The 24,523-nt window shown below is 52.5% G+C and overlaps 3 protein-coding genes across 7 annotated transcripts; all 3 read right to left on the minus strand.

Annotated features, from left to right (window-relative positions):
• Positions 1 to 1,904: 1,904 nt before the first annotated feature.
• Positions 1,905 to 12,769, minus strand: LOC116666865 (forkhead box protein C1-like). The gene is made up of 7 exons (XM_032490538.1): positions 12,399 to 12,769; positions 11,703 to 11,762; positions 10,559 to 10,752; positions 10,274 to 10,364; positions 3,815 to 4,091; positions 2,642 to 2,763; positions 1,905 to 2,379 (listed from the first exon to the last, which is right to left on the minus strand). The coding sequence occupies exons 2-7, from the start codon at positions 11,738 to 11,740 to the stop codon at positions 2,160 to 2,162; spliced, it is 942 nt and encodes a 313-aa protein (XP_032346429.1). The 5' UTR covers positions 11,741 to 11,762; positions 12,399 to 12,769; the 3' UTR covers positions 1,905 to 2,159.
• Positions 12,770 to 12,836: 67 nt separating this feature from the next.
• On the minus strand, positions 12,837 to 15,325 carry LOC116667324 (CMT1A duplicated region transcript 15 protein-like protein). 4 transcript variants are annotated; one of them, XR_004324220.1, is made up of 4 exons: positions 14,781 to 14,911; positions 14,200 to 14,321; positions 13,738 to 13,970; positions 12,837 to 13,337 (listed from the first exon to the last, which is right to left on the minus strand). XR_004324220.1 is itself a non-coding variant. In XM_032492029.1 (3 exons), the coding sequence occupies exons 1-3, from the start codon at positions 14,853 to 14,855 to the stop codon at positions 13,229 to 13,231; spliced, it is 306 nt and encodes a 101-aa protein (XP_032347920.1). In that variant the 5' UTR covers positions 14,856 to 15,175; the 3' UTR covers positions 12,837 to 13,228. The 4 variants fall into 4 exon arrangements, 2 of the variants coding, with proteins under 2 accessions (XP_032347920.1, XP_032347919.1); XR_004324219.1 differs by lacking the exon at positions 14,781 to 14,911 and adding an exon at positions 15,191 to 15,325 and having other exon boundaries at positions 13,738 to 14,321; XM_032492029.1 differs by lacking the exon at positions 13,738 to 13,970 and having other exon boundaries at positions 14,781 to 15,175.
• Positions 15,326 to 21,200: 5,875 nt separating this feature from the next.
• On the minus strand, positions 21,201 to 24,025 carry LOC106729151 (ral guanine nucleotide dissociation stimulator-like). 2 transcript variants are annotated; one of them, XM_032492030.1, is made up of 5 exons: positions 23,518 to 24,025; positions 22,374 to 22,567; positions 22,074 to 22,179; positions 21,711 to 21,805; positions 21,201 to 21,387 (listed from the first exon to the last, which is right to left on the minus strand). In XM_032492030.1, the coding sequence occupies exons 1-4, from the start codon at positions 23,553 to 23,555 to the stop codon at positions 21,724 to 21,726; spliced, it is 420 nt and encodes a 139-aa protein (XP_032347921.1). In that variant the 5' UTR covers positions 23,556 to 24,025; the 3' UTR covers positions 21,201 to 21,387; positions 21,711 to 21,723. The 2 variants fall into 2 exon arrangements, with proteins under 2 accessions (XP_032347921.1, XP_032347922.1); XM_032492031.1 differs by having other exon boundaries at positions 22,074 to 22,173; positions 23,518 to 24,021.
• Between the last annotated feature and the right edge of the window lie 498 nt (positions 24,026 to 24,523).

Below are 24,523 nucleotides of genomic sequence, written 5' to 3' on the forward strand. Positions count from 1 at the left end.
CAAAGTCGAACAGAAGTGGTTTGGGGGATATAGTGACTTTTTTTGATGTTGATCTGCAAGTATCTTTGCATGTTTTATTTTATTTAAGCCATTCTATAGCTCTCTGAGGTAGGATTGTTGCCGCATTTTACAAGTGAAGAGCATGAAGCTCAGAGAGATTCTTTTTGACCTTGATGCCCATGCACTTAGCCAAGGCACTGTCCTATTTCTGCAATCTGGGGCTTTCTGGCTCCAGCTTTCTTCTCCTGTCCCCAGCTGGGTAGAGTTGATGCCGAGGAGATGTGTGGAATGGACTTGGCATGCCCTATGTTGGTGCAATCAGTCACTTTAGTGAATGTCATATGTAAGTTCTCACCCTTGCAGGGTGAGGACTGACCCTCCCTCATTTGCCCCTCAACCTCCCTTTAAACAGGGGAAGGTCCTGCCCTGAGTGGAGCCTGAGGATTGGGCATTTGAGTCAAGAGCCAAGGGCCAGAGAAGCAAAAGCAAGTTCTAAGACAGAACTTGGCAGAGAGGTGGAAGAGGAGTTTGTATGTGGTTTACAAAATGTAAGATCTGCCATTTGGTAAAATTCCATTGAAAATACTTGTATGCTTGTTGTGACAGCGAAAGGAAAAGTAAAAGAGAAGCTGACATTTGGGAGAGAAAATCTGTAACATTAAAATACCAAAAGTTTGGACTGAACAGAAGAGAGAACTTTCTGACTTGCCACTTCAAATTCTGGGATATTCATGTGTGTGCTGGGGAGGGTGTGCTAGAAACTACAGCCACAATTTCTCCCTGGTGAACACATTTGGATGAGGGGCATATTTATGACGGGCTCTTAGAAATCACTGACTCATTCATTCAACAAATATTCACTGAGTCCCTAGCAGGCACAATTATTTTGCTAGGCGCTCATTTTAGATGAAGGAACAGATGAGTGGAGTATCTTGGTTAAAGCTCAACAGTGCTGGGATGAGAAGGCAGGACACCCAGGGCTCTGGGTTGTCATGGTCCCTCTTGGCCTCTGAGCCAGCTTATAGGCCTGGGATGTGCTGGCAGCTGGGATCCCACAGAAGTAAAAGCGTGGGGCTCTAAATGTGGGCCCATTTTCTATCCACGCTTGTTTTCAAATTATTTTAAAAAGCCTTAAAACTTACACATGCTTACAATGTTTATGTCTAATTAAAACAATGATAGTAAAGTGAACTCCCATGAACCCAAACCAGTTTAAAACATGTAAAAGAGCCCTTGTGGGTCCTAATCCTATTATGTCCTCCCCTACCGAGGGGGCATAAGCACTACCTTGGTGGTGTTATAACCAGTTCTTGCTTTTCTTTATAGTTTATCATACAAGTATGGATCCTAACATACCTATTGCTTGGCTTGGCCTCTTGGTGAACCTTAAATATGTGGAGATACACTTCTGTACACCTTGGTGATGGTTTTTTTCATTCAACGTTAGGTCTTTGAGAACTGTTCATTTGATGCCGGTGGGAGTATTCAATCATTTTTATTCCTGCGAAGTCATCACCTGATTTATTATCCATTTTGTCACTGTGGGCATTTGAGTTGTTCCCAGGTTTTTGCTATTACAAATGATGCTGATAAGAAGATTCTTGCTTTCTGTGTTTGTGTGCAAGAAGTTTTTGAGGGTCTCTCTCAAGGAGCAGAATTGCTGGACTGTTGGGTCTTTGCATGTTTCACTTTATTAGTTTATTCCAAACTGTTTTCCAAAACATTACTACCTATTTTGACTGCTGTCTGCAGTGTACAAGAGTTCTCGAAACTCCCCAACCTCACCAACACCTGGTATTGTTTTTACTTTTAAGATTTTCATGTGGAATGGTGTCTTACTCTGATTTTAATTTATGTTGCCATGATAAAAGGTGAGGGAGGTTGAGCATCTTTTCATATATTTATACATTATTTTTGTTTGCTCGCTTATGAAACACCTGTTTAAAGTTATTATTTTTTTTGCCTGTTTTTAAGATTGAGCCCTTTCTTTTGTAAGTAGGTTAAATATCATCTTTGAGTGATTTGTCTTAATTCACAGTAATTCTGTATTGTATTGTTGTCAAATTTATTCATCTTTTAGACACATAGCTCTATTTCCTGTCACATTTAAGAGGCCCTTCCCTATCCAGATGACATAAAGATAGTCTCCTGCTGAAACCTCACTCTGTCCTGAGAGCAGATGTTGTCCTCCTTCCTGGGTGTCCGCAGCCTAGGTTGTGGCACTGCGTGCACATGGATCCCGATGCTAGACCATCTTTGTCTGCACCCAGTTGCCTGACATTCCTCCCTGACACTGCTCCACTCTGCCGTGGCCACTGGGCTGATCTTATTCTTGGTGGTGATTGCACAGGTTGTGGCATGGTGGTTAGGGAGGGCTTCCTGGAGGAGGTGGCATGTAAGCAAGAGTCTAAAGGTCTAGTAGGAGATAGATCAACGAAGGGCACTGCGGGGAGGAGGGTAGGAAGAGTGTCCCAGGCAGAAGGCAAAACATGCTGGAAGGCCTGGGGGCAATGCAGAGGAGAAAGAGCATATGGTTGGATTGTGGGCAGTGGCCATGGGTGTGGCTGGAGCTATGGGCCAGGCAGGCCTTAGAGGCCTCACTGATGATCTCAGAACCCCCAGAAATCTTTGGGAGCCATACCTTGCTACCTCAGGTGGTGCCTTTAGGTCCTGTTCTTTACGCCCAGGCAAGAGACCTGAGGACACATTTGGAGTCTTCATCTCCAGAGGGCCCTTTAGCCTGTGTCCAGACTCATTGACCACCTACAAAAGGAAAGAAACTGATGCACAAAGAAGAACTGTGATCTGAGGACAAACCCCAGACCCAGAGTCCAAGGCAGAGTCAGGACTTGAACTTCCCAGACGAGCCAGGTAGTCCAGATGTCAGTGAGAAACAGCTCATGTTTCTCTAGCCCTCACTCCAAGCTGGGCACTGTGTAAGCGCCTTAACTGCACCAACTCACTTCATCATTAATACGGCAACCCTTCGAGATGGGTTCATGCAATCCTTGTTTTACAGACAAGAAAATTATGGCTCAGAGAATTAAAGGGACTTGTTCCAGGCCATATGGCTGGTGAGTAGGGGGTTGGCCAGGTCTGATTCCCAAAGCCCAGGTGTCACAGCTCTGCTCACAGCCTAACGGTCTTCATGGCAAAGCTGTGGGGAGCGAACACTGCAGGTAGACTCTTTTCTTGATGCATAAGGACTTACTGTAGCGTTGTTGGTAACAGCAGACATTGCCAACAACTTAAATGTCCCTCCCTTAGCAGATTGGTTACATATATTATGATACATACATTTATTGGAAAATTGTGGTTCTTCATGTATTAAGAGGCCATAGTTCCAACACACGGTACTGTTAGCTCACGAAAGCAAAGTGAGAACAGTGACATGAGTATTGCTCTGTGTAAAAGCAAGCTCACGCGTGTCTATTTGAGTACACACACACAGACCTAAGGAAGCGCTGTGCTAGGGAGGGAGGCACAATGACTTGGGACAAGGATGGAGATATATTTTTCACTGCAGATTTCTAAATACCTCTTAAGTTTTGTGTCAAGTGCAAAGAAAGAAGTAAGTAAGTAAAAAAGGAAATGTGAGTTTTCATCCTTCCCTCCTACTTACCGCCCATGCTGACTTCTCTGAGCTTCTGCTTCCTCATCTAAGGAACAGGGATGGTCTTCTGAGCTGCAGAGTAAAACCCTGCAGAATTCCTGGCACATGGCAAGTAGTCTCTATGATAATAACAAATCACACTAGGCCAGGGAGGAGGCTGGGCGGGGGAGCATCGGGGGCACGCGGGGCGCGGACACTCACTACATCAGGCCGGAGGAGCCCTCGCCCATGAGGTTGCTGGAGCGCGGCCCCACGGCGACCAGCTCGGGGCCCGCGCCCGCCGCCGCCGCCGCCGCCGCCGCCGCCGCCGCGCGCGCTGAGCTCAATGCATCGCGGCCGCCGCTCGGCCCACGCTGCGCCTCCCAGAGGGACCGCGCGGCCGCAGCCGCTGCAGCCGCAGCAACCGCCGCCTCGGGAGAGCTGCTGAGCGGCGGAACCGCCCGCCGCTCGGACCAACTGCCAGCAGCCACTCGCCTGCCTGGCCAACGGAGGGCGTGTGGCGAAGGGAGGGGCCCGGCCTAGGAGGGCTCCGGGGCGGGGCCGGGCAGCGAGCGCGCCGATTGGCTCCTGTGGCCCAGGGGCGGGGCTGCGCCCTTAGGATAGACATGTGTGTGAACTGGTGTCCACATAATTTGTATTCATTTTTTTCTATAAGGAATAATTTTGCTGTGAACATGTGTATACCAGTTTTGTGGGGATCTATATTTTCATTTCTCACAGCTATCTGACTGAGATTGTCATGGCTGCGTTATAAGGAAACTCTATGGCCTTTTTAGAAACTGCCCGTTTCCCAAGAGGCTGCACAATTTTATATATTTCCACTAGTAGACTATGAGGGTTTCAGGTTATCTCTAAATTATAGCCAACACCTGTTACCATCTGTCTTTTGATGACAGTCATCCTCATGGTTGTAAAGTGGCATCTCCTTGTGGTTTTGGATTGTGCTTCCCTGATACTGAGCTTCTCTCATATGCTTTTTAGCCATTTGTATTGTCTTCTTTGGAGCAACATGTATTAGTAATTACATATTCTAGATAAAAGACTTTTCAGAAATATGATTGTAAAAAATATTCTCTCATTCTGTGGGTTGTCCATTACTTTCTTCAGAATGTCCTTTGAAGCAGAAAAATCATTTAATTTTGGTAAAGTTTATTTCTTTTTTCTGTTCTTGCTTGTGTTTTCGTGTCATATCTAAAGCTGTGTTGACTCCCAAGTTCCCATTTTGGCTCTTTTTACCTTCTAGCCTGGCACTTCCTCTTCCCTTCTCCAACCCCCTTGTCTTCTTGAATCAAAACTAACCATACCTTAATTGACCCATCCTACTCCAAAGTGGAAACACGTGATAAGGGTTTAAGTGTCAGCCTTTCCTACACAATTTGCATGTTAATGGCAACTACTGGCCTAATGCTGAAAGGATAAACCTGAGCAGGTGGAACTAGCCTTTCAGTAAGCAGGTGGGAGAGGATTTGGGCAAGGAAGGGGCAGGCCCAGGCTGCGGGGGCAGGACAGGGGGGAATAGCACTCCCACCTCCCTCTTTCCCTTCCCCTTCATTGACCTTGAGGTTCTGCATCTGTAATGGGATAATACAACCCAATCTGGCAAGGTGGTGATGACACTTTACTCATGTCATTTATGAGCAAGTTCTTGGTACTAAGTAGTGGTCGGTTAATTGTGACTTTTCATCTTGGCCTGGCTGATAAGTGAAATGGGCACACCCTTAGCATGAGATTCAAACTCCTTTTAACTCAGTCTTCTTAGCCTTCCCACATGCTCTAGGGTGTCCTGGTCCTGTCATGAGACAGAGAGCTTCATCTTCAAGATCTAAAGTTGTATGGAAAGAGTATCCAGGTGTTGGTTGTGAGGAAAGAGCCTTGTCAAAGCTGGCCACCATGATGGAAGGGAAGTGCCCTGTGTGGGGCGCTGTGGCACAGGAAGGACAACACTTTGGAGCTAGGCCCCTCTGAATAAGATCCACTGTGCATTGCTTGCTGGCCCCTGAAGACCTTAATTAGCACTTCTGAGACCCAGGATTCTCACTTGTAGAATGGGCTCAGAAAGAAACCCTGCTTCACAGGGGTTCTGTGAGGCTCAAAAGAAATGACAGTTCAAAAGGGTTTTGCATAGAGTTGGTGCTCAATAAATGTTAGCATCCTCTTCTCCTTGTCAAATATACAAGTGTAAAGGGCTGTTTTAAGAAAATTCTCCATATTTTGGCTTCTGGCCTTGGCAATTCAAGATGGCAGCCTGTGCCCCAGCTGGACTTGCTACTGTCATGGTGTTTTCCTTCCTGCCCGTCAGAAGAAACTAGTGCAAACTTCCACACCCCTGACAGCAGGCAGGGAGGGGAGGGTCGGATGAGGACCATATGCTCCTTATTCTCCTGCAGAACGGCACTGGCCAGCCATGTTCAAGCCTCCCCTCGTCAGGTCCCTCGGGCTTAGGTCTCACATCCTGAATGTTTCAGAGGGGACGGGGCAGGAAAGCTGGATCCCGCACCACTGTCACTTGAGCCCAGCACTTACCAGGTTTCACAGGTGAAACTGGAGAGGAGCCTGAGCCCTGCTCTCATGCCTGAGCTCATGTCCCAAGCTCAGTGACTTTATACAAATTGCCTAACCTCCCTGTGTCTCAGCTCACTCATCTTTAAAACAGAAGAAACATTCAATTTTTTTCAATTTTTTTTTTTTATGAAGACTGTTATGCAGGCAAAGTGCTTCATCTGGTGCCTGGAACATGGTCAATGTTAATAAATGTTAGCTGTTTTCTTATGTTACCCATATCATCACCCTTGATCCCCACAAGCTGCCCAGGGCTTAAGCAGGCCATATATGGTGTATTCCTTTTCTAGAAAAGTAAACCGAGGCTGCAATTTTCATGGTCAGGGAGCCCACAGGAATGAGTGGCCGAGCCTGGATCCCTGCAAGACACTGCATGACAACAGTGTCCACACCACTACTTGATCGTGCCCAAACACTGTTCCACAGGCCTGCCTGCACAGGAAAATGCAGATTCCTGGGCTAATCCTCAGATCTACTGAGAAGCCAGAGCCTGGAAATCTGTCTTTGTAAAGTGCCTCTCAAGGAATACCAATGCCCAGTTGCTGTTGGGGTCGCCATCTATATCGCCGAGCACAATGCTCACTGGGTCAGTGCAGGGCAGGGGGACAGGACAGGCGCTCCTGAAATAACAAACAGCTTCACAGCCAGCAGCCCAGGTGGACAGTGCTGCCTGCACATTAAGTAGGAGCTTACTGAGGTGTCGGGGAAGGAGATGGTCACTTTAATGCACACCAATTTTTTTCCAGCTCACTGATTTCTTTCTAGATTAAATAATTTCATTGCATCCTGTGGCTTGTAGAGAAAGTCTGTTTGCATTGAATTGGAACATTCTTTGTCAAGATATTATATTTGCCCTGGACACGGCTAATTGAAAGGAGGTTGCCAAAACAAATGTGGCCCCTTGCAAGGGGCCCCTGGGGACACAGGTGATCCAAAAATGGCACTGTACCCACCCTCCACAGCCATTCTTCCTGTAAAGGTAGAGGCGCATCTCCCCGGAGGGAAGCGGCATTCATCCCACACCTGCTCTGACTTTGATCTGACCTACTTATTGAGAGGCCTGGACCCTTGGGCGCTTCTAGAAATACAGGGGCCCAAAGTCAGAGGGTGGCTCTGATTTTGAAGAGCTACACTTACCACAAAGTAACCTCGTGTCCCAGAATGCTAAGGAAACACATTATGGCTCATTATCATCCTTCTTCCATCACCCAGAGCTAGGAGATGATCCTCCAAAGACACACCCTCGGGAAAGTCATCAGGAGTAAAGGGCCTGGCAGCTGAGGAAGGTGCCTATGCATGATGACCTGCTGTGGGGACAGCTCCAGGAGAGCCCCTGTTTCAAATACATTTGCAAACCTGCCCTATTTTCCCTCATTCAGCAATGTGAGCACATCTCCTCGGCCATGTGCTGGGCCTGAAACCTTTAATATGCTCAAAACCTAGGTGAAGACTCTGCTCCCAGGTGGCTGAGCATAGGTTATAATATAATACAAGGAAGGCTGTTGTAGGCAAAGCATCACGTAATGAAAATCATAACCTGTCCCACTCCCACAGTTCCTATCATCACTGTTCTTTATTCTGACCCTGATGCTCCTTAAGGATACACAGGATTTTAGCAGAGCTCCCCAGGGGAAAGCAGAATCAGTGCTCTGAAGATACAAGACAGTGTGGACCCACCTTCGCTGTGCTGAGCAGATTTTTCCTTTGAAGTGACTCCCATTGAGGCCTACTGCCCTCCTTGAATTGCCTCCTAAGGACTGAGGGACAACCGCACTGTCCTGTGAGCAGACCACTTGCACCCACAGATCTACATCACACACACACTAAAGACAACATAATTTAAGTATACCTGCAACATTTCACTTACTGTCAAAGTGTTTTAATTAAATACTTACAGATGGCTGAAGGGAGAGAAAAAGGGTCAGAGGTAGACACAGATGTGGGCTGGACACAGAATTATATACATGTATATATGTCACAAGGGCACGGTCACAGGGAGTGTTGATGGTGGACCTGAGCTTGGCCCTGGGTCCACAGCAGACAAGAGAGAGGAGGTTGATGCCTCACAGGACCTGCAGGGAGAGAGTGGGAGCATGCTGGGGTCACTTGTCCACATCCCCGCCCTGTGTGTCTGGTGCAGAGGAGTGAGTCTATCCAAACAAAGACACGCATGGCCCATTGCTGTTCACATTAACAATAAAATGTCAACGCAGTTTTGAAATGTATCACACAGCGTCTTTCTCCTATTGCATCTAAAATGATGTTGAACTTTAAAAAAATGAGATGACCTTCTATTACCGGTCACTTTGTCACTTACCAGGTGTAATGATCGTATCCACTGAAAATGCTAGAAAACATGACTTTCAAAACTGTGTCATGTTCCTTGTCATCCCTTGTCCTTAAATGACCTGCTTCTATTGCTCCTGCTGCCACCTTCCTCCACAACCATGTCTTCTTCCCCTCTGAAAGCGAAGTCCAGTCCTGTCCTCCCCAGCCAGCTTCTAAATCTAGGATCCCTCCCTGAAGTTCCCGAGCACGAGCCCTGTCCATTTTCCTAGGATGGCAGGCACTTCTCAGCATGTCTTCTCTCCTTCTCTGGATTCAGAGCTTCTCCCAGACCAGGAAGCTCCTCAATCAGTTGTCAGCCTGCTCTCTGCTCAGGGCTTGACATATAGTAAATAGTCATTCAAGATTTGGACATCAATCACCAAAAGAACTTATGCACTGTTTCTGATGTCATTCGAAAATTAGAATTAAATCCCAGAAAAGAATCAGGATGTCTTGAAGCAAAAGGGCTGGTTTGTTGTTTGCAAGGTCTGCAAACCAGGAACACAGAGTTTTCACCTGTAATGGACAGTATGAACCCCAGGGGTTTATGGGTTGAAGGATTGCTCAAAGCTAAACGACAGAATACATAGGTGGGCAACTTGCAAGGGGCTTGGATGGCCCGTGCAGCCTGACTACAGATCCTCGCAGCTGAACCACAAGTTTTCCATGACTGGCTGACATTGGAGCATCTCCTTAGAGGTTTGACCAGGTGGGGCCCTTAGCAGAATCAGAAGTCTCACACGTGTTGTAAGTGGTTTTCTAAGAACTTGGAAGTATGTGAGTGAACTCCGGAACATCACGAACTACACAGTATCTCAAGCTTCCAAAACCTCAAAGTGGACAAGGGGTGTCGGGGATTGTGTACTGAAGGCTTTTTCTCAAGGTGAATTTGGTTTTGCCCTCAGACTTGGGTGTGATCATTTCTGGCCAAGTCCTACAAAGCGACACTGAGCCTGTGCTCCTAAGCATCAAGGTTGAGGCTCAGCCCAGCGGGCCTTCACCCTGGGTCCTCTGATCTCTCCTTTCTCTGCTCCCAATTGAATCAGGGACTTCTGTATTTCTGCCTTCTGGAAGAGCTCAGAATCACCTCGTGTGAGGAGCCATGTTGCGTGCATGGGGGCATCCATCTTCAGGTGGAGAAGAGAGAGGTCACTGAGCGTGGCCTCACTCAGTCACCTCAAAACACGGGATCCCCGGACTTTATACTGATTGACATCATCAGTGCACCCACCCCGTATTTCTGCATTTAGGGGAAATGCAGAGGTCCTTCATCTGCAGAAGCCTGAATGCATGGATGGCAGTCCTATCGACTAGGAGAAGGGCGGGGCAGTGGGTCTCTGCTGGGGGACCCTGAGGGATGGGAGGGCCTCTAAGCACCTCCCAGGACACCTGGCCTGAGGCTCAGAACTTCCTGCAGTTTCTCTGGGACCTGATATGATATCCAAAGATTATTTCTGCTCATCTGAGCTCAAGTGGGTGCCGCTGTTCCAAATCAAATTTCCCTGCAGGGAATAAATCCAGGAGCGTGCCTTAACGCAATGTCCTGCCTTGTTTCTAAGTATTAGGTGTGTAAAATTTAAACAAATAAACAATGATGATGATTGCCTTCATCCATTACTGAGCCAGACACAACAGGTGCCAAGGAATATGTTATCAACTGACAATAATCAGGAATTGTAAATTCACAGACACCTCAGGAACAGTGGGCATCCCAGACCTCAAGGGAAGGGGAGGCAGGAGAGCCTGATAGATACTTACAGTGCGTCCCTCTACTCTGGCTCTGGTGCTGTTGCAGGCAGGAGAGCTGGAACTGGCACCCTATCCAGAGGGGTTTCCCCAGAGGATTCAGGAGGTGGTGCTGTAGCTCCAAGAAGGGAAACTCTCATCAATAGGACTGCTTTCCCACGTGTCTCCCAAAGCCAGAGGAGCCCTCACTGCTACTCAATCAACTCTCACTCCCTGACTCCACCCCCAGGGAGTCTTCCCAGACTCTGCTCTGTGGGGTCCAGTGCCTTCCCCTCCCCACCCACCAGATCCCCCACCCTGCATCCTGCTCACCATCACTGTCTGCCTCTGGGAGCTCCAGTTGCTCCAGCTGTGCCAGGAGGAGGTGGGCCTGCTGCTCCAGGTCGGAGCCAGGCATGCTGAGCTCTACGTAAGCGACAATGGTCTTAAGGCATGGGAATTCTGGAGGCTGGTGGAAATCGTCTGGGTACTGGAACAGCCAGGTGCCCAGGATGGAGGACATGGCCCTGGGGGTAGTCAGGGGGACACCAGGGTCAGAGGCTTGGCCTTTCCTACCATGCTGGGCTCCCAGGGTAGCCCTGCGGGGACCTGGGCCTTTTTGCCTTTGGCTCCTGCCCATCCAGAGGCCGGCTCTGCTCCATGTCCCATCTCAGCTGGCAGTGTGGGCAGAGGCGGGCTTGGACACAGAGGAGGGGCTGCTACCAGCCTTCTGAAGGGACAGCCCTGGCTCAATGGCGTGACCACCTGTCCACCACTTCAGGGACAACTGTCACACTGCTATGTCCCTCTCCCTGCCCCTCCCCACTGGATGGCACATCTGTGAGGACAGGCAGGCTGTGCGTTCTGGGCACTGCCCTCTAAGGGACACGGGAGCTGCTCTATCAGTGCCTGAGCCAGGAGGGAACAGACAGGCTGTGTCGGCCATCCAGGCTGCCCACGGGCCTCCTAACTCCACAGACTTTAGCTCCTGCACCTGCTGGCTGCAGAATCCTCCAGGGACCCTGCCTGGGTCTCCTTCTGCCCCTGCCACTCAGCATCATCAGGATGGGCTCAGCTGTCCCCTGAGGCTCACTGGGTCCCCTGAGCACCAGCTGAGTCCCCACCATTGAGGCTCCACTAGATGGTGGGCAGGATGCTCTCCACCCCTTGCGTTCTGTGTCTCCCATAGGGCGTGTGGGCAGGGGTGGGATGTGTAGGGGATGGTTGTGGGTTTTCTTCAGGGTTGACTCTGTCTTCTGACCTCCCAGCTGCCCCTCACAGCACCACAGTCCCATCCACAGCTCTCTGGGTCTCGTCTCCTCTTTGCCAGGGGAAGCCCTAGGACTTTTGCTCTCAAACCAGACTCACTGGATATGTGGGATCCTGGATTCCGCCCACCTTGGACCAACCAGAGAGCCCAGAGCTTCACACACTATTTGGGGAAGGAGTCCTTCCCGCTTCAATCCAAAAGACTCACTGTTTCAGCTGGTGCAGGGGTCCCCCGTCCTCTTCCATAACAGGGAGGATGCATCCGTATCTAGAGGAGAGCAGGAAGGCGTCACATGGACTGTCCCGAGCACACTAGCTGGATGTGCTGTCTAGTGTGACAGTGTGACACCCCAGAGAATGGAAGCCCTGGAGGGCAGGGCTGATGTCTGCTCGATGCATTAAATGATGGTTGTTCCTAGAAAAGCCCCTCGCCCTGGGGGCCCTTCCTATCCATTGGAGGAATGAGTGAGTGAGCCCACCCGGCCCCACAGCGCACATCTGAGTGGGCCTGGGACCCCACTTGTCCCTCCCAGGGATCCCTGCTCTCACTCTCCCAGGACAGGGACAGCTAATGGCGTCACAGATCCCCTTTGAAATGGGAAAACAGTTCCACCCAAGGCCAAAGTCCCAGTGACACAGGAGGCAGACGCTAGCTCTTGGGCAGGAGGACAATGACAAATTCGCACAACCACAGCCCCGCCAGCTGCTCTTGCCGTGAGCCAGGTCCCCAGAGAGCACCTTCCGTGAAGGTCTCCCTCTGATCCTACCCTCCTAGGGCCTGATCCTCTCTTGACCCCAGTGTGCAGGGGGGAAACTGAGGCTTAGGGAGGTAGAGGAACAATGCCTCATGGCACTGCTGGTAGGTGGCCAGGTCCCCAATGTCCCATGAAGACAGAGTGCTCACCTCCGGAACAGATGGTCCAGCACCTGCTGGGCGGTGGCAAAAGTTCGATAATTGCCCAGAAATGTGTTCACATAGGAGGGGTGGCCACCCAGGACGGCAGGCACCAGCTTTGCCACCAGCTTCTCCAGCCTGTGTCGCTGGAGGCTCCAAGCCCTGTAGGCTTCATCCCTGCTCCCTGATGGTCCAGCTCCCCCCTGGGGTGGGAAGAGGAGAGATGTGAATCAGAGGCAGCACCGGGGACCCCCAGGCACTTGGGGCTGGAGATTAGACCGAATCCTCAAGCCTCAAGCTCTTGTGCCTGAGGTGGAACAGGGGAGCCCTGAGCAGATCCAAGGTTCTCGGCATCAGCAGTACAAGGGGCGAAGGGCGATGATGAAATGCATCAGTGCCTCAGATCCCTGTGTCAGCACCACAGTGCCGGCCCCTCCCTGGATGCACCACTTCATCCCCGTGACTGCCGTCACACATCCCATTCTAGGGATGAGAACACAGCGGCTGAGCCTGGGGTGGGTGGGCTCAGGATCTTCAGTTTAATGTGGACACGTGGGGATGCAGAAGAAACAGGACAACGTGTAGAAAAATGCAGAAACACCCTTGACTCTACATATACTGAAGTTCTGTCCAAGTCTCTTTCTGAGATTCGGACTCATATGTGGGCACTGACTTTGCGTCTGGCCAAGGCAGGGCCTGGGTTGTGACGGCAGATGGGGGAGACGGGGCATCAGATCCCTTTGCCAGCAGCTCTCTTAAGAGGCAGCCCAGGGGAGAAGCGGGGCAGCAGTGGGGCCCGGGGCTTCCTGGGTGTGGAGTCTCCTCGCTCGCACTCACCCTCAGCGCGTCCTGGGCTCTGCTGCTGTCGTGGGGCACCTGCGCCTCCTGCAGGGAGGTGGCGCGGGGTTCTCCATGGACCAGGTCCTGTCCCGTCCCGTGTGTTGAGTCCTGTAAATACAGTGCCCAGAGGCCAGGCAGCAGCCTCAGAACCCTGTCTGGTTGTCCGACCCATAAGAAATCTCCAGTCCTGACACACATCCACCACTGTCTGCACAGACCTCCTTCAGGGGCAGAAAAGCTGACAAAGTGGGAGCCTTGTATTCCCATTGACACAGAGAAGATGCCCCTCAGGAGTCCTCTTTCCCCCTTCTCAGCCCTGTCCTTGGGTGCGGCCATGACAGGACCACCAGGTTACCAAGTGTTCAACAAGCCATTCCTGCCCAGAGGGGACACCTCCTCTCAAGTCCCCCTTCAGCGACATGGAGATGAGGGAAAGCGGGCCTGCCCAGGGAGGGCCCCCAATGGAGGCCGGTCCCACACTGGCCTTCTCCAGGCCACCCTGCGTTACCTTAGGTGACCTGCGCAAAATAGGCCACAGGCGTCTGGGTGGAGGGTTCCACAGACGCCTACAGCCACCGAAGAACCTCGCAGTCCAGGGTTTCCTGGCGGAGAAGCCCCGGGAGACCGGGAAACAAGAGGAGAACATCCTGTGTCTTCAACTGTCTCCAGCCAAGTGCGCTGGCTCTGGAGCCGTCACTAGAATGTGGGTGCCTGGTAACCAGGTTCCATTTCGGTTGGGGTCTGTGAAGGATGTGATGTCACTTCCTGGGGTCCACTTCCTGGAAGCCCCTCCTCAGACAACACCTCCACACACTGCCCTATGGGCCGCTTGCCTGCTCACGCCCTTCTCCACGCGAACCCGCATCTTGCACAGTTATAGCAGCCCCGCCGTCTCTAGAGCTGCCGGGGAGGGTCTGCATGCAGCTTTGAGGAGACGCCCTGGCTTCCAGACTCCACCCCTCATACTTACCTGTTCTCCATCCTGGGGAAGTCCTGGTGTGTGTCCAGGCCCGTGTGTCTCCCCAGCTGCACAGTGGGAATGATTCTAGCAAGTACTTCTAGGGACGTCCTGAGGTGCAAGTGGAATAAGGCCTAAAAAATTGGAGAGTGATGTCACCTGGAGGTGTTGCCTGCGACCCAAGTTATCTTCCTCTGACTTCCTCCTCCATGGCTGTTCCTCTTAGGATGTGACGCGATAATTCTTATTCAATGTCATTGTACACGGGTGTCTATGTGTGTGTCTTTGTTGGTATGTGTGTGTGTGTGTGTGTGTGTTTGTGTGCCTAAACCAGTGCTCACACTCTGTGTCGCCAGTAGGAAACTGTCCCCACACAGGAGAAATGGGCAATAGCATCCTGAGGTCTGAGGGTTTCAGTTCTCTAAAGCAAATGGAATGAGAAAGTCTGAGGCCCTTGCTGGAAGTTTAGAGCTCGTGAGTCAAGGCCATGCAGGTAGCAGGGCTGGAACTGGGATTATAGACAGCCTGTGTCCACTGTGCACACTCAGTAGCACAGTCCTGGGAGCAGGAAAACTGTCCACTTCTCTGATTACACAGTCTGGCACGCTGAACTTCTCCAGCTGGATATGCAGAGACCCAGGGACAGATGGGCAGATGGAGGCTGACATCACTAGAGTGACGTGACCATCTCGTTGGCTGCTTCCTTGCCTTCATGGAGCTTCCGTCCACGTAGGAGGAAGGCCAGCGGGTAAACTGAATGACAAGGAAGGATGTAATCAGGAAGTAATAACTGCTCTGATGGAATACACTGGGGACGTGAGAGAGAGCAAGGCCACGGGCAGCATGGCACGGAGCAAATGACAGTAGGGACCTCATGACCTGGGGGCCCGAGATCCTCAACTCGGCATCAGAGATAGCAAGGTGAGGCCGAGAGAGGGTGCCCACCCACAGGGAGCTGGCCTCTACCTCTAGCTCCGTGTGGCGCTCTGGCCTAGCTGCTTACCATGGTCACTGCCTCCTGTTCGTGGGCACAGATGCGGCTGGACTCCATTTCCCGGCCTCCCTGGCAGTCGGGCGCGCTCAGCTGTTGAGGTCTAACGGTGGCATGTGAACTTCAGCACAGCCCATAAAGATCTCCCACACGTTCCCCTTCACGTCCTCCTTCACGTCCTTGAGACCTGAGAAGCCATATGTCGAAGATGATCGATTCAGCGGATAAAAAGAACCTGGATCCCCGAACTCTGGCTAGGAGAAGAGCTACCCACCAAGGAAGATAAACCCATCTTGGACGTTACGCAAGGGAAGAAAAGCCCGGGATTGTATTAAGCCACTGAGATATTGGGGGTTCCACGTTCAGGCAGCTCACACGCCACTGAATCGCTGAAGCCACTGTGTCATTGCCACGGCTGCTCATTTGGCCCTTTCTCAGCCTTATCGTATTACCACTTACCTTTTTACTTTCAGGTCACTTTTCCTTCCTATAGGTCCCACTCCCTCAACTGGGATGGCAACAGGGCAGTCAGAGGTTTGCCCTTGTAAGGTGAGTGCTTTCTCTGTTCTCTGCTCCTTAAAGCGGATTCTGCCTTCACTGCTGTAGCATGTCAATGGATGCTCTTAGGGCCCTTGAAGCCATTTGTACTTTTAGGTGGAGGAATGCTTATTGCTCTGTCTTTCAGTTTGCTTAGACGACATGCTTTCTACACTACCACGAATACAGTCCTTATCTCAGTCCTTCCCCAAATTGTGATCATGTCTGAACTAGCGGGGCCCGGGTGAGTATGACAGAACTGCTCATACGCTGCTGTAGCTGCTCATTTCCATGTCCGACTGTACGCTTTTTCAGGACAGGGAGTATTTCCTGGGCACCAGGCACAGTATCAGGCACATAGGAGGCGTTCAACGAATGCTCGCTGAAGGAACGAATAGGGTCACTCCACGTCGTCAAACACACCAGGATGCTATGGAAATAACCCGCAGCTTTTTCTCCCCCCTGCACTTTTTGGTATTTTATTTAAAAAGGTTGATTTATATAGACAGGTATTTGGGCAATTAATGAATCTTTCTTTATAATTTTGTCAATTTCCCATGTAGAGCACAATTTTTCAGGGATACATGAACATACCCATATTCATTGGAACAATGTCTTTGGCTGTGAGCTACCACAAGATCTTGTATGTATTTCCCTGTGCTATACAGTATAATCTTGTTCATCTATTCTGCATCTGCCTGTCAGTGTGTGCACATTTCGAACTCCCGGTCTGTCCCGTCCCACGCCCCTCCCGCTTGGCAACCACAAGTTTGTTTTCTATTTGTATGAGTCTGTTTCTGTTTTGTATTTATGTTCTTTTCTGTTCCTTTTTTTCCCTTCAAGATCATCTTTAAAGCAACAGCCTAGGGAAGCCTGCTTCCAAGATGTCGAAGGCGTGGCCCGGGCTTCCCGCACAGAGCTTGGGGCAGGGGGCAGGGGCGGTATGGGCTGTGCGGGGAGGGCCAGAACAGGAGGGGAGAAATCTGCGGAGCAGGGGCAGGGGAAGGGCTGGGCCAGGAGCGGAGAGCCCGGTTGGGGCGGTCTCGGCTGTGCGGGGTGAGCTGGGGCGGGGGGCGGCGTCTGCTGCGCGGGGAGAGCCTGGGCAGTGGGCAGCCTCAGCCGGGCGGGGAGATCTGGGGCGGGGAGGACCGAGGCGGGGAGAGCCTGGGCGGGGGTCGTTCTCGGCCTCGCCGGAAAGCCGGGGCTTGTGGGGCGGGGCGATCTCGGCTGTGGCGAGACAGCCTGGGAGGGGGGCGCCCTTGGCCGCTCGGGGAGATCTGGTGCGGGGGTCGTTCTCGGCCGCGCCGGGAAAGCCGGGGCATGGGGCGGGGGGCGATCTCGGCTGTGGCTGGACAGTCTGGTCCGGAGGCGGCCTCTGCCGTGCGGGAGAGCCGCGGCGCGGGGAGAGCCGGGGCGGGGTTCGGTCTCCGCTGCGCAGATCGTGGCGGCTGGGGCCTGCGGGCGGGCTGCTGTGGACAGCGCTGAGCCGCCTGCCGAGACTGTTGAGAGGCGCGCGACTCCCGGAGGCTTGGCCTGAGGTGGCTGCTGGGGGCTCGGTGCCTGCCTGGAGGCCGCAGGGAGAAGGCGGGCCTGGGGCTGGGGCTGGCGGCCCTCCAGCTCCGACAAGGGACCTGTGCCCGCGCACTACCAGCTAGTCTTCACCTGCGATGTCTGTGGGACTGGGTACTCCAAGCATATCTCCAAGCTTGCCTATCACCAGGGTGTGGTCATTGGGACCTGTCCTGGCTGCCAGACCCACCACACCACCCCGGACAACCTGGGTTGGTTCTCGGACCTGGATGGGAAGAGGAATATTGAAGAAATCCTGGCAGTCAGAAGGGAGAAGGTATGCCAAGTGGCTGGCAAGGGGGTCCAGGAGCTTGTTTTAGAGGCTGCGGGGTCCCCCAAATCCACCAGTGCTGTGGCAGGGGCTGAGGACCAGGATCCCACCCACCCTGGCAAGAAGGAGACCAGCTGACTCACCTTCTGCCTTCAAGAACTATACTCTGGCCCTGGGCTGCTCTGGACGTGCCAATTTTTTTTTTTTTTTTTTTTTTTTTTTTATCAGTAGCTATCGTTTGCAGATGTGGGGCCTGGGGCTCTCCTGCTCTCCCTGGTTCTGGAGTCAGAAGGACTCCCGAGAACCCTCTGTGGGCTGCAGCTGGGGCCTTCTGCAGCTACAGGCCATGTCCCAGTGGGAAGGGGCTGGACTTGGAGTCTGCGCCCCTCCTGGCTGTGGCTGTGTGGCCTTGGGCAGGTCACTTTGCCCCTGTGGGCCTCTGTCTTCCTGTCTCCAGATGAAAATACTCAGAGCGCCACCTTGTCAGGAGGACAGGCAGAAAGACAAGACTCAGAACAGACATGGGGTGGCTCAGTCCTGCCCCAAATGTCAAGGTCCCCGTCTTGCTGGTTCTCAGGGATCCCAGGAAAGGATGGCCAGTTAGCCAGTGTACTTCCCGGGTGCAGGATCAGCACCCCCACACCCATCTGCAGATCTTGTCCCTCTGGCCAGACACAAGGAGGCCCCACAGATCCTTCTGTGGCACCTGCTGTCCCCTGGACAGCACTGGTGAACAAGTGCCAACTTCAGCCCTGACTTTTGGCCACTGGCCAAGCGGTCAGGAAAGCAGGCCACTCACTATCACCACTGACAGGCCAGGCAGCCGTGGTGACAAGGGGAGTGGGTGTGAGGGGTGCTTTCTGATGGGCGGTGGGCCGCGTGCCCCGCATTTGTCTCCCAGCCTTGTCTGACTGTCTTCTCAGGATGTTCCTGTGTTTATGAGAGCGTGTTTATTTCCAGAAGCCTTCTGGGCAGTGTGAGCTTCAGCATTAATCACCCAGCCACCATCTCACAGGATCCCAGCAGGATGCGCGCTCCCAGTTGCCGACCCCCTCGCCCCCGGGCCTCAGCATGGTTCTCGAGGCACTGGCAGTCTGTGCTCTGACTCGGTTACCCCCGTCCTTCCCCTTGGCGAACAAGCCTGGATTATTCCAGCCCAGAGCCCCCTGTTCCATTTGTGAAGTCCAACCTGGAGGCTGAGCCAGCAGCCCCACCACTGCCTGTTCTCCTGTGCCACAGAAGCCCCAGGCGACCCACTGGCCTTGAAATGCCTGATCTGCAGGGCTGGGTAGAGGCATGGCTGCTTTGCTGACCCTAGACGGTTAGGACCTGAATTCGGGGAGGTCCTGGCGGCTGGCTGGACTCTGAGAGTGCAGGGCTGGACCTTGGAGGGCCACTGGGACCAATCCCGCCCTCCACGCATGCGGAAACAGAGGCCTGTGGTTTGGACATGTATGCTAGCCGTTTTTTATTGTCTGTTTTCTGACACTTTGACATCTGGGTCCCACTGACCCTGGAGGGGCTGCCCCTCCCAGGGCTAGTCAGTTCCTAGAGACAGTAGAAGATGCCAGTGAGCACACCCAGGGCGGGGACAGACAAGTAGGGGCAGCCCCTCCACCCAGAGATGCTGATTCCTCCCACCTGCTAGTCCTGCCTCCCTGTTGCTCGCCAGGGAAACCACAGGAGAGGCTCTTGCCCACTTTTTCCCCTCCCCTGCCTCCTGACCCGCGAGGGCCCTGCTGATGCTCCTCCAAGGGCAGTGCCCCATCTGCACGGATGCTTCTCAGCCCAGCCAGGGCCCAGTGGTCCAAGTGAGCCCACTTTGTGCGAGGCCAGGCTGCCACTGACTTCAAGACTTCAGAAAGACATCTCAGATGCGAAGGGACCCATCACAGGAATGTCCATATGTTTTTCCTTCTAAGCCATGACTCAGGAGTAAAAGCAAAATAACATTGTGTTCAGATCCAAGAGACTCAGAGAGTTTGCCGCTGTCAGGCTGTCACTGAGAGTGAGGACGGTTGGATTGAAGGAAGAAATGAACGAATCCCAGAAGGAACGAGTGGAGAGTGAGACACGAGGTGGGGAAATGGGTGAGTGCAGGTCTGTCTGACAGTCATGACTGTGTAAATCAAGCATCGGGGGTTAGTAAGAACGATTATCATGAGTAATGAGAAGGCAAAAACCTCTGCGGTTCGGTGTTGTGTCCTGGCCATCACCGGCCACCCTACCAGGGCTCAGGAAGCCTGAGCTGAGGTAGAAAGGGCAGAAAAATACCTATATACTAGTCACTCATATCCATCTGTGTAAGAAGAATTGTGCACCATGAACAAGTGGGAAAGATTCCTGGAATGCAGGGTGGCTTCACCCTAGAAAAACGCATGAGTATATACTCCATTCCATTAACAGTGTGAGGAGAAAAAACAGGATCATCCCAATGAATGCCGAGAAGGAAATGGATGAATTCACCACCATCTTCTGAATTTCATGGAAACATGAGAAATTTAAAGGGTCATATACACACAATGTTTTTTTTTCAATAACTCTAGCCCAACTGGATAATAACAATTTTTAGAAGTATCACAGCATTATATACTGCGTTATAGCACAATATCACTTCAAACTGTTCCTCATGCTGTGCGTCAGGTCTTTTAGAGCCTCATCAGAGAAATGGCTCCATTTAGTAGGGATGCTCATTGCAAGAAAAACATGCTTCCTTTATGCCATCGAATTTAACATAGATTGTTCAAGGAAACCCCCCCATTATGACAGTCATGCAGAGCGGTATTTCTCCATGTGGTGACTGATTCCTAAATTCAGTCCCATAGTGAAACTACAGGTCTGTAGGATCTAATATTCTGACTTTGGATCCCTGAGGGAGTCAGAGGTGTCCCCTGAGTCCTAGAGTGGAGAGCCACACAGCAGGAGAGTCAAGGGGGCCAAAATGAGAACGGAAGTGAGAGCAGATGGTGAGATGTGATGTGGGAGAGCCCTGGGATCATGTGGGTCCTGGCTGAGGGGCTCTGTGGGAAGGCCTTCAGGAGTAAACGGCCTGGCAGGTGAGGAAGGTGCCTATGTATGATGACCTCCTGTCAGGAAAGCTCCAGGAGTGGCCCCATTTCAAATACATTCCCGAACCTGTCCTATCTTCCCTCCCAACTGTATTCACTCAGCAATACGTGTACATCTTCTTGGCCAAGTGCTGGGCTGGAGATCTGTAATATGCTCAAAACCAGGCATAGACTCTGCTCCCAGGTGGCTGAGCGTTCGTTATACTACAATCCAGGGAAAGCCGTTGTAGGTAGAGGAGCAGGTAATTGAAATCAAAACCTGTCCCTCTCCCGCAGTTCTTATCATCACTGTTCTTTCTTCTGACACTTTAGGATACACAGGATTGTAGCAAAGCGCCCCAGGCGAAAGCAGACTCAGTGCTCTGGGGATAGAAGTCGATGCGGACCCACCTTGGCTGTGCTGAGCAGGAGAACTTCCCCGGTGAGTGACTCTCACCGAGACCTACTGCCCTGCTTCAATTGTCTCCTAGGGATTCAGGGACAACCCCACTGTCCTGTGAGCAGACCTCTTTCTACCCAAATCTACATCACACACACACAAGGCAACATGAATTAAAATATCTCTACTACATTGCACTGATTGTCAAAGTCTTTTATTTAAATAGATATTTACAAACGCAGACGGTTGGAGGGAGAGAGGAAGGGACAGAGGTGGACACAGATGGGTGCTGGACACAGACTAACACATGTCTGTGTATCCCAAGGGACAACTTCCACTCAGTGGCCAACTTCTTTTTGTGAATTACAGTGTATTGAGATTAGACCTGAAATGAGATTGAAGGAAAAAACCAAAGCTCTATAGCTTAAAGAAATCCTCACTTTCTAAAACATGTTCTGAGGGGGGCTAAATTGGGAAGGACCACGTTGGAATGGAACAGTGTTTCTCAGAAGCAGTGACACCCCTCCCTCTGGTGGCCATATGGGAATGGCACGTGAGCTGCTGGCTCCATGGATGTCGGACAAACAGGCAACATTCACACAAACACAACATCAGTCTCACTGCTGGAAAAAAACAAATCCTCTAAGATCAAAATTCGGGGTTGCCTTCTATGTCCTTGTCTTGATCATGACATGACCGGCCACTTACCAAGGGCGGGGTCTCAGGGCAGTGTTGATGGAGGCCCTGAGCTGGGCCCTGGGTCCACAGCAGACAAGGGAGAGGAGGCCGCTGCCTCACAGGACCTGCAGGGAGAGATTGGGAACATGCTGGGTTCACTTGTCCACATCCCCACCCGGTGTGCCTGGTACAGAGAAGTGAGTGTATCCAAACAAAGACATGTAGGGCACTTTGATGTTTCTATTAACAATAAAACACAAACACAACAGGCCGCAAGGAATATGTTATCACCTCTAAGAGTAATCCGGAATTGTAAATCACAGACACCTCAAGAACAGTGGGCGTCCCGGGCCTGAAGGCGACGGGAGGCAGCAGAGCCTGACTGATACTTACAGCGCGTCCCTCTGCTCTGGCTCTGGTGCTGTTGCAGGCAGGAGAGCTGGAGCTGGCTCTCCATCCAGAGGGGCTTCCCCAGCGGGTTCTGGAGCTGGTGCTGTAGCTCCAAGAAGGGAAACTCTCATCAATAGGACTGCTTTCCCACGTGTCTCCCAAAGCCAGGGGAGCCCTCACTGCTACTCAATCAACTCTCACTCCCTGACTCCACCCCCAGGGAGTCTTCCCAGACTCTGCTCTGTGGGGTCCAGTGCCTTCCCCTCCCCACCCACCAGATCCCCCACCCTGCATCCTGCTCACCATCACTGTCTGCCTCTGGGAGCTCCAGTTGCTCCAGCTGTGCCAGGAGGAGGTGGGCCTGCTGCTCCAGGTCGGAGCCAGGCATGCTGAGCTCTACGTAAGCGACAATGGTCTTAAGGCATGGGAATTCTGGAGGCTGGTGGAAATCGTCTGGGTACTGGAACAGCCAGGTGCCCAGGATGGAGGACATGGCCCTGGGGGTAGTCAGGGGGACACCAGGGTCAGAGGCTTGGCCTTTCCTACCATGCTGGGCTCCCAGGGTAGCCCTGCGGGGTCCTGGGCCTTTTTGCCTTTGGCTCCTGCCCATCCAGAGGCCGGCTCTGCTCCATGTCCCATCTCAGCTGGCAGTGTGGGCAGAGGCGGGCTTGGACACAGAGGAGGGGCTGCTACCAGCCTTCTGAAGGGACAGCCCTGGCTCAATGGCGTGACCACCTGTCCACCGCTTCAGGGACACCTGTCACACTGCTATGTCCCTCTCCCTGCCCCTCCCCACTGGATGGCACGTCTGTGAGGACAGGCAGGCTGTGCGTTCTGGGCACTGCCCTCTAAGGGACACGGGAGCTGCTCTATCAGTGCCTGAGCCAGGAGGGAACAGACAGGCTGTGTCGGCCATCCAGGCTGCCCACGGGCCTCCTCACTCCACAGACTTTAGCTCCTGCACCTGCTGGCTGCAGAATCCTCCAGGGACCCTGCCTGGGTCTCCTTCTGCCCCTGCCACTCAGCATCATCAGGATGGGCTCAGCTGTCCCCTGAGGCTCACTGGGTCCCCTGAGCACCAGCTGAGTCCCCACCATTGAGGCTCCACTAGATGGTGGGCAGGATGCTCTCCACCCCTTGCGTTCTGTGTCTCCCATAGGGCGTGTGGGCAGGGGTGGGATGTGTAGGGGATGGTTGTGGGTTTTCTTTAGGGTTGACTCTGTCCTCTGACCTCCCAGCTGCCCCTCACAGCACCACAGTCCCATCCACAGCTCTCTGGGTCTCGTCTCCTCTTTGCCAGGGGAAGCCCTAGGACTTTTGCTCTCAAACCAGACTCACTGGATATGTGGGATCCTGGATTCCGCCCACCTTGGACCAACCAGAGAGCCCAGAGCTTCACACACTATTTGGGGAAGGAGTCCTTCCCGCTTCAATCCAAAAGACTCACTGTTTCAGCTGGTGCAGGGGTCCCCCGTCCTCTTCCATAACAGGGAGGATGCATCCGTATCTAGAGGAGAGCAGGAAGGCGTCACATGGACTGTCCCGAGCACACTAGCTGGATGTGCTGTCTAGTGTGACAGTGTGACACCCCAGAGAATGGAAGCCCTGGAGGGCAGGGCTGATGTCTGCTCGATGCATTAAATGATGGTTGTTCCTAGAAAAGCCCCTCGCCCTGGGGGCCCTTCCTATCCATTGGAGGAATGAGTGAGTGAGCCCACCCGGCCCCACAGCGCACATCTGAGTGGGCCTGGGACCCCACTTGTCCCTCCCAGGGATCCCTGCTCTCACTCTCCCAGGACAGGGACAGCTAATGGCGTCACAGATCCCCTTTGAAATGGGAAAACAGTTCCACCCAAGGCCAAAGTCCCAGTGACACAGGAGGCAGACGCTAGCTCTTGGGCAGGAGGACAATGACAAATTCGCACAACCACAGCCCCGCCAGCTGCTCTTGCCGTGAGCCAGGTCCCCAGAGAGCACCTTCTGTGAAGGTCTCCCTCTGATCCTACCCTCCTAGTGCCTGATCCTCTCTTGACCCCAGTGTGCAGGGGGGAAACTGAGGCTTAGGGAGGTAGAGGAACAATGCCTCATGGCACTGCTGGTAGGTGGCCAGGTCCCCAATGTCCCATGAAGACAGAGTGCTCAACTTCGGAACAGATGGTCCAGCACCTGGTGGACGGTGGCAAAATTTCGACAATTGCCCAGAAATGTGTTCACATAGGAGGGGTGGCCACCCAGGACGGCAGGCACCAGCTTTGCCACCAGCTTCTCCAGCCTGTGTCGCTGGAGGCTTCAAGCCTTGCAGGCTTCATCCCTGCTCCCTGATGGTCCAGCTCCACCCTGGGGTGGAAAGAGGAGAGATGTGAATCAGAGGCAGCACCGGGGACCCCCAGGCACTTGGGGCTGGAGATTAGACCGAATCCTCAAGCCTCAAGCTCTTGTGACTGAGGTGGAAC

Source organism: Camelus ferus, chromosome 11 (assembly GCF_009834535.1).
Source record: "Camelus ferus isolate YT-003-E chromosome 11, BCGSAC_Cfer_1.0, whole genome shotgun sequence".
NCBI classification, from domain to species: Eukaryota; Metazoa; Chordata; class Mammalia; order Artiodactyla; family Camelidae; genus Camelus; species Camelus ferus.

Bases quoted from the DNA above. Each gene is read 5' to 3' on its own strand.
- LOC116666865 (XM_032490538.1), bottom strand. From the start codon at position 11,740: ATGGAAGAGGACGGGGGACCCCTGCACCAGCTGAAACA. The intron at 4,092-10,273 runs GTAGAGGGACGC...TCCGTTGGCCAG, and splicing joins GCAACAGCACCAGAGCCAGA to GCAGGCGAGTGGCTGCTGGC. The intron at 2,380-2,641 runs GTATGGCTCCCA...CACCTCCTCCAG, and splicing joins GCACCACCTGAGGTAGCAAG to GAAGCCCTCCCTAACCACCA.
- LOC116667324 (XM_032492028.1), bottom strand. From the start codon at position 13,875: ATGTTCTCCTCTTGTTTCCCGGTCTCCCGGGGCTTCTCCGCCAGGAAA. The intron at 13,338-13,737 runs GTAACGCAGGGT...CTGTATTTACAG, and splicing joins TTTTGCGCAGGTCACCTAAG to GACTCAACACACGGGACGGG.
- LOC106729151 (XM_032492030.1), bottom strand. From the start codon at position 23,555: ATGGAAGAGGACGGGGGACCCCTGCACCAGCTGAAACA. The intron at 22,180-22,373 runs GTGAGCAGGATG...CCCTTCTTGGAG, and splicing joins CCCAGAGGCAGACAGTGATG to CTACAGCACCAGCTCCAGAA. The intron at 21,806-22,073 runs GTAAGTATCAGT...CTCTCCCTGCAG, and splicing joins CCAGAGCAGAGGGACGCGCT to GTCCTGTGAGGCAGCGGCCT.